General features: G+C 48.6%; 1 protein-coding gene across 1 annotated transcript; it reads right to left on the bottom strand.

The window, feature by feature from the left end:
* Positions 1-1,290: 1,290 nt before the first annotated feature.
* Positions 1,291-4,809, bottom strand: LOC124684227. The gene is made up of 6 exons (XM_047218589.1): positions 4,769-4,809; positions 4,149-4,281; positions 3,699-3,802; positions 3,265-3,406; positions 3,047-3,187; positions 1,291-2,937 (listed from the first exon to the last, which is right to left on the bottom strand). Exons 1-6 carry the CDS (start codon positions 4,807-4,809, stop codon positions 1,291-1,293), a joined length of 2,208 nt encoding a protein of 735 aa, XP_047074545.1.
* Between the last annotated feature and the right edge of the window lie 3,033 nt (positions 4,810-7,842).

Below are 7,842 nucleotides of genomic sequence, written 5' to 3'. Positions count from 1 at the left end.
TGGTCGACCGTCTGAAGGCCATGCCCGAGGTCGACCGGCGCAGGAAGGAGATGGACGGGGCGGACTACGTCCGGGAGCGCATCGGCAAGGCGAAGGAGCAGCTGTGCAGGGCGGAGCGCGACAACCGGCAGCGCGAGACCACGCTCCGCATCCACGACGCCATGGTGGGTCTCCGGCCGAACCTCGATGGCCTGACCGTCGAGCAGCTCACCAGCATAGGCTGGACGACGGAGAACCTTATCAAGAAGATGAAGGACTCGATCGCGTTCCGTGGTGGGCAGCAGCAGGCCGGCGAGACGGCTGATCCTCTGTCTATGGTGGCCGACGTGGAGGCTCGGCGTGTGCAGCGGGGATGGGTCATGGAGGTGGTCAAGGCCGGATGGGACAATGACGCCGCGGCGTGTAGTGGTGGGAGCCGGAACTATAGCAGTGTGAGCGCCGGCGGCGACGTGATGCAGCTCGGTAAAACTACTGTGGATGGAGGACTTGCATGGGCTGTTCCGGGTACTTATTTTCCTGGTGTGTAAGGAGACATGGTGTAACTAATAATAATCTGCAGAATAGCAAACGCAAGGTTTTGATTGTTGAATGTTGCCAAACACACATACCTGAGCATAGATATATGGCCCTTTCTTCTGCAATCGTCTCAACTCTTTCGATATCTTTCATGTTGCCAAGAAGCATAACTTCACATGATGTAAGGACATTACCTGATAGTACAAGTGTACAAGCGAGCATACATGTGCACTTACCATCAGAATGCTCCGCTGACTTATTTTACCACCGTCTTGTTGTCGGACGAATTGAAAAAAAATTCAGATAATTCATTGGTGGCCAAAATGGTTCCAAGACCAAAATCTTAAACCATGATACATACTCACGAAAACTTGGGAGTGACATGAGCGAAGAAATTCTGTATGGCTCGATCAACAAAATTTACACATCAATCAAAGTTTCTGAACTACATGGAGCAATAGAAAATCTGGAACTACAGTATATGAATCAAAACAAATGCTATTGATCTAACGAACAAATATATATCCTATCACCTGTATCCTGTTAACCCCTGTACCAAGTCCATATCCAGACGAGCACCAACGGTGAGAACTGAAAATGAAAAGCAAGAAGTATACTAATGTTGTAAAGAAAAGGAAAATACATGCGCATATCATCCCGTCGGTCTCAGAGTTCAGAAACGTTGTGAGCCGTCACTTGCAACGAAGAAAACTGTCAGAAAGCTCAGATTCTGAAAGTGTTACACGGGCCAGATATCATATTCGTGCATCCTCCTTAAGCATTCCTTAGAGCAATGACACGGGCGGCCAGTTCCTCAAAGTCCGGCATTTTTGGGTGGACGTGAACACCCCTAGGACATTTCGACCGCAATGAGGTGGACCGAGCAGGAACCTGGGAAGCTTCACCCGTGCTGACAGATTCCGGCGGTAGCGAGACTGCTCTTCCAGGACGGTGCAAAGAACTGTTTTCCTGACATTGTGTTTGTGCTTCATCAGCAGTTCTGCTGGTTCCTGTTGTTGTTTTGGTTTCATCCATATGTAAGCCTTTCTTGCTATAATGCATGAGGAGTTTGTCCATTATCCTTTCCTCCTCATCCAGATCTCCGCCATGCACAGCAGTGTTCTTGCTATCGACTCTATGATGCCCTTTTGTAGTCCGTGGTAAGAGATTACCAAAATCAATAGCACTTTCATCTTCGCCAGCTTGAGGCCGCAGCATGGACCCATCGTGGTCGTCCATGTGCAGAGCTATGTTTCTCCTTCCTGAGTGACTAGGTCTACTGCTAGGAGTTCTTTCAACATTCCTGCCATTACCAACACCATGACCGTTCTCATCATAGGCATCAGTAGCAACCTTGTGCTTGCTTGCTGGTCTTCTGAGACTGCTGGGTGTTTGGCTTGTGACCTTCTCAGGTGCCTCATCATAAGCATCACCAAGTGCTTGTGGCTTCTTCCTTCTAACCGAAACGGGCCGAAGCACATGGTTTTCAGCAGGACGATCTGTTTGTTCAGTCAGATTGTGCTTCTTGAAGACGCTGCCAGTTTGTTTTGTAGAATCATCAGTTACCTGCATGCCAAATTTGGGGTTGACATAAGGAGGCCGCATATTAGCTGCCCTCTGTAGCACGCTCTGTCCATTTTGCACCGTGTTTTCCATATCCTTTAACTGCTGTGGTCTACCATGCAACAAACTGTTGCTCTCTTCTTTTTCATCACAATTCTTGACCTTCGCTACATTTGTCTTGGCACAAGGAGGGGGCCTGTTTGTAGTCTTGCCACTCGAAGGATTTAGTGACCTAGGTTCTAGCTTCTGTAGGCCAAGAGTTTTGCACCCTAAGTTTGCTTGTCTCCTATTATCAGGACGGCCAGGCATGGGTGATCGGTGCTGGTAACCAAGTCCCTTGTAATTCTCTTTTTCCACACAATGTTCTTTCTCAGCTTCTTTTGGCTTGAAAATTTCAGGAGCTATCTTGTTACTTTCTGCCTCGAGAAATTTCACTGCACCAGATCCATGTTTTGGCAGGCCATCAATATCTAGCTCGATAGCTTCCATCAGCTCTTTTTCAGAAGGGCGGGCGTCTTTCTTCTTCAATTTCTGAACTTGCTTTTGAGACTCCCCCCTTTTAGTTTCAATAGGAGATACTGATTTCTCCAAGTTTTCCCTACAATGAGATTTATCAGAATTCTTCCCTCCAGTATTATCATTCAATCGACCAAGGCTGTTATCAACAGCCCGAGCAGCCTGAACATCCTTTGGTTTCGGTTCTGCTTCCACTTTCTGCTTGTGGTCCACAGGTGTAGCTTCAGATTTTCTTTCGAGTGGATGTTCACCAGTCCCCTGATGTTCACCATCATCCTTCTGCTTGATGGGTAAATGCGTTACCAACTCAACCTTCTCCACTGAATCCTTTTCAAGAAAACCCTGAAATTAAAAAAAATCCATGGTACCAAGTCAACAAACGTGTATGTTGCTTTATATATTAAAAATGACCGAGTAGTAAATTCATTTACACAGGTTCATGTAAACATACATCTTTAGTCTCTGGTGCCACCCATAACTTGATTTCCAATGCCTTTCTATCAAAACCAACTGAGAACTCTTCAGCAATACTTTGCATCCCTTGAAACTTCTCCTCATCTGTGAATAAATCGCATTGAAGTTTCCGAACAAACTGCAGGTACAAGGACTATTTAATCAGAAGCAGAACACTATGATCCAGACAAAAAATCTATGGGGCATCTCACGCACCTTGTGGCTAATGAATGGCTCCAGAGAACCATATGTTCCTGTGAATACATGCCTTAGGTCACACAGTTCAGGCAAGTCTGGGAAGCGAGCAGCAGCAAAGATTAGGGTTGACACGGCCTCCCTGGACTCCTGGGGACACTCCCTGTTGATACAGAAGCGCACAAATTTCATGATATTGCACCGCCAAGCCAAGGTTATCAAATTACATATCTGCTTGTACCCCCACGATACTATCAAAGTATGGATTGTCATATTCACTAGCTGAAGATTCAAGCAAAATAAATTGCTTGTGATACTGAACTATAACATGGATAGAACCAGAGAGACATATAAGTTGGACTTAAACGCTACTGTGATGCCGATTTTATCCTAGAGCAATCATATAGGGCTATTAAACTGTGCATTGCAATTCTATATACACCAAGCAAAGATACCTCTGTTTCTGTAGGCTGTTGAGCTGTTTCCCAATGAAATCACAGTACTCCTCGATCATGTCATAGCAAAAGGCGTGGTTCATCTCGACTATCAGCGCATCCATCTGCGTTCCAGAGAGGGACATGAGCAGAGACAGGAAACAAGGTTAGCAATTCAGTCCTCACAGCCACAGTTTTTTTTTTTCTTTTCTCTCTCGTAAAGCAAAATGGACAGGATTTTATGACCAATCAGTAAAACAATTGCTAACTTCCCCTGCGGAGAAAGAGGGACACAGCGCAATTTACTGTCTCCAATTTCGCATCGAACCAGAACCGTTTGCGCCAGCAGAGCAACGCAATTCAGTAGCGAAATGCTGGGCAAGAGCCCAACCCAGAACCGTTTGTTCATGCAGTTCTTGGTCAGAGATACGCTGGGCAATTAGACCAAGAATACGGGGAAGGGAAGCTTACCCTTCCGAAGGCGTGCTTGTCGTGGCCGTTGGAGAGCAGCTCTGCGACGTCCTTCTTCATGAATCCGATCATGGCCTGCTTCTTGCGGCGTATGACGACGAGGCGCGTCCGGATGCATTTGAACGCGTGCTTGCTGCACCATCCATAGTTCAGAAACCGGTTAGCCCCAATCCAACTCCGTAATAAGATCGTTATGTACGCGGTGAAAAAGCAGAGAATCGCAGCGGAAACCCCGAGAACCCGGGGCCGCAAACCGAAATCGACGGGATTGCAGATATTTTTTCCGAAGAAAATGCACGGAATCGATCGGGAACCGAAGGGAAGAAAAACATCCGCTGAATGCGGCGACACGGAAGGAACCCCCAACAACCTGGGAACACGACGCAGAAATAAATCCACCCAGAGGCGCGCCGCGCCGCGGCGGTTTGGAGCGGCGCGGCAAGGGAAGCAGGGAGCGGAGCCGCGCGCGGCGTCTGACGGTGCGGAACTGGACCCGAAAGGGGGGAGAACTGCCCGCCGCGGCGCCGCCCAACTGAGCGGAGCTCGATCGAAGCCGAGCCGCGACGAATCCGAAGGGAAACAGCGGTAGGGACGAGGAAGGAGCAGAGTCGATGTCGTACCACCGGTTGTAGAACTTGGAGTTGATCAGGCTGTCAAACATCTTCCTCCTCCTCGGCCCCGCCGCGCCGCCCCTCCCCTCTCCCGGCCTCTTCCTCCGCGGCGCCGCTCCGCTCCCCCGCGCTGGTCGTCTTCAAGCAGCCGCCGAGGCCCCCGCCGGCAGCATCAAAGCATCACGAGGTCCGGTCGGAGAAGCTACGAGAAGGAGAGGCGAGGCGGTTGGAGGAAGTGGTGGAGGTGGTGGTGGGGCTGAGAAGAGAGAAACGGGAAACTGGACGCAAAAGCTGTTGCGTTGCTGCAGGCCTGCAGCAGCCTTGCACAAGGGTCCAGGTGGCGGCGCGGGGTTTGCGGCCACTACGGACCGTCCGATCGGGATGCGACGGCGGAGATTGGGACGGGACGGGACGGGGAGGATCGCAACAGACCCGGGGGGATAAAGCTTTGCTGCGGGGGGATTTCGAATTTTGGGTGGTGGCCCGTTGCGGGAGAGGCGCGGTGGTTTTGTTGGACTGAGATCCAGTGCCTTGCTTAAGACAAGGCACAAGTGAACAGTGTTGTGCCTTGCTGTTTTGAACGTTAGATTGGAAATAAACGAACGAGATCTGAGCCCTGTAGCAAGCGCACTGTAGGGGATGCAGCACATGTACTGTAGATGACACTGTAGCAATTTCTGTAGCACACGCACTGTAGAAGCCACTGTAGGGCTTGCCCTGTGGATGTTCATCCAACCATTGATTCTCGATCCAACAACAGGAGAAGGGGTCAAGGCACAGCACTATTCACTTGTGCCTTGTCTTAAGCAAGGCACTGGATCTCAGTCCGGTTTTGTTGTGGGATTTGGTCACGTTCGGTAAAGGCATGTGTTGATGTGTAGTCGTGTGATTTTAATGGAAGGCATGTTTAGTTTAGGCTTTATGGCATCATCATCATTTCACTAGCTTCGTGGTAATTATAGAAAGGTGGTAGGCAACCACGACGGTATAAAACCCTATCGGTAGCAGCAAAATCCGTGGCGAAAAAGTCGATACACGTATGCAAGCATGATGGGCAAATGTCCGCTACACCTCACGGAAAAATTTGCGTGGAACTGCCGCGTCATCCCACTTGTGTGTTCGCACCGAAATGTGGCGCACGAGCTCCGCATCATGTGAAAAACACTCGTGCGCGCATCATCGAAAACTGACAAATTACTGACCTTGAACCGTCGTACATGACGGTCGGGATCTCGGGGGTCCGGGCTCGCCCCATACGAACCTGACTGGTGGGATCCTCGGCGACACTAGACCCTGCGGCCATGGAGTCGTTCCTCTTGGAGCCCCATCTTTCCAGGGTTGGCTTCAAAGCATACCTCCATTTTGAGAGTCCACGCGTGTGAATTCCAACCGGGTGTAGGGGAGGAAGGATGGGTGGAGGGGATGGGCGAAAGAGGAAGACCGACGTGGAAGGAAGATGGTCGTGGGGGAGGGACGGCTTGCGAGGAGTATCCATGTGACGAGTCTCTCTGAGAGAGCAGGTGTATGAGAGATATATATGTATAGGTGGGTTCCGCTACCACATATGAGCGAGAAGAGAGTAGGTCGATAGGTCAGACCCCTTTTCATAAATATATGCACATTTTGGTAATTTTGGAAATTATTCATTTCAGTATCCTTGTGGTAATGACATTTCGCGTGTTTTCATTATTTTGGAGAAGCATCACTTCGGTGTTATTATAGGCTAAAGTTTAGACCCGCGCCATTAAGGACATGTGGCGTTAGTGTGTCATTTTTTTTTTTGATAATTATATATATTTTATAAAGAACGATAACCACTGCACAATATCGAGTGATGCCTACAATTAGATATTATTAATTATAAAAAATTAAACCGAATAGCGAGCATTGATGCCTAATAAAATTAGGTTACAAAAGAAAGAAAAATAACCTACCCTCGAGAATAAATCACCGACAAATATAGCACAAGACCCAAAGATAGTACGTTACTCCAAAACAAAACCTTCGATAAGGAGATCCATGAACGTGCGTCGATGCTTTGCAATCTTAAGATCGCCATCCTAAGGCTGAAGCTTTGAGACAATATCACAACAACAATTCGTCTATGATTGATCTAGGGAGATGGAGATTTTATGGGTTTTATACCAGAGAATTTGCATACTTGTTGTTAGGCCTATCATTGCCAGCAAACTCTCCACCTAAGGGTGCCATCTCACTAGCTAGATCCTAGCATTGAGAGAGAGCCCAAGATTGACCCATTTCACTTGAGAAAGCACTGGAAGTAGGTTAAGTGACTCGCCGCCCCGTATCCAGGGATTTGGTTACCTGTTGGAATACCACGGTTACCGGCCGGTAACCGGAATTCTCAGCCCCCTCCGGTAAATAAATTATCGGCCAAAAAATCTTGGTCTATTTAAATTTGATTTAAATTTAGGCTGATTAGTTAGCCAACTTAAATCGTGTGTGTTTCCTAAATTTTTTTTAGACATTTTTCAGTTTGAAATTCAAATTTTGTTTGAGAATTCCGTCCGGTATTTGACCGGTTATCTCCGGTAACCGTGGTTACCGGAAATCTCAGCCCCCTCTGAGAATTTTTTCAAACCGGTATCCGAAACCTTGCCCGTATCCAGTCACTATTGCCGCTGCGGCCACCTCACCCTTGCCCAAAATGCACATGTCAACCATTGCCCATTGGGCCGAAAGACCGAGAACCGCCATCGCCGGCCCTAAACTGCTCATGAAACGATCGATTTTATTGCGGCCGCGCATTGGAGGAGCTTTGCTAGCTACTACATTGATTTGAGTTGGGTCTTCTTCTCTAGCAACATTTCTCAAGCCTAGGCCCATCCCGACCATTGGGCCTAAATCCTCGGCACAGGCCTAGCCCACAAGAATGCTCGGGCTGGCCCAAGCCCGAAAATTTTGGGCAGGGCTGGGCCGAACTTCCCATGGCTAGGTATAGTAGCGTTGGCTTGAGACCGGGGGAGACCCTTGGTCGGCTTGCCTGACAGTTGTAGATCGGATGCCATTGGGGTGATGTTGTGGTACCTCCTTCCCACTTCCTTTTCTAGGTTCCTAGGTGG

This window comes from Lolium rigidum, chromosome 1 (genome assembly GCF_022539505.1).
Source record: "Lolium rigidum isolate FL_2022 chromosome 1, APGP_CSIRO_Lrig_0.1, whole genome shotgun sequence".
Taxonomy (NCBI): domain Eukaryota; kingdom Viridiplantae; phylum Streptophyta; class Magnoliopsida; order Poales; family Poaceae; genus Lolium; species Lolium rigidum.
The sequence above is the reverse complement of the archived record's forward strand: the minus strand, read 5'-3'. Positions and strand labels throughout refer to the sequence as shown.

What these genes read in the sequence shown, in the direction of transcription:
- LOC124684227 (XM_047218589.1), bottom strand. Translation starts at nt 4,809, where the DNA reads ATGTTTGACAGCCTGATCAACTCCAAGTTCTACAACCGGTG. An exon ending in TCCAAGTTCTACAACCGGTG is followed by an intron (nt 4,282 to 4,768) that starts GTACGACATCGA and finishes TGGATGGTGCAG; the next exon opens with CAAGCACGCGTTCAAATGCA. An exon ending in ACAAGCACGCCTTCGGAAGG is followed by an intron (nt 3,803 to 4,148) that starts GTAAGCTTCCCT and finishes TCTGGAACGCAG; the next exon opens with ATGGATGCGCTGATAGTCGA.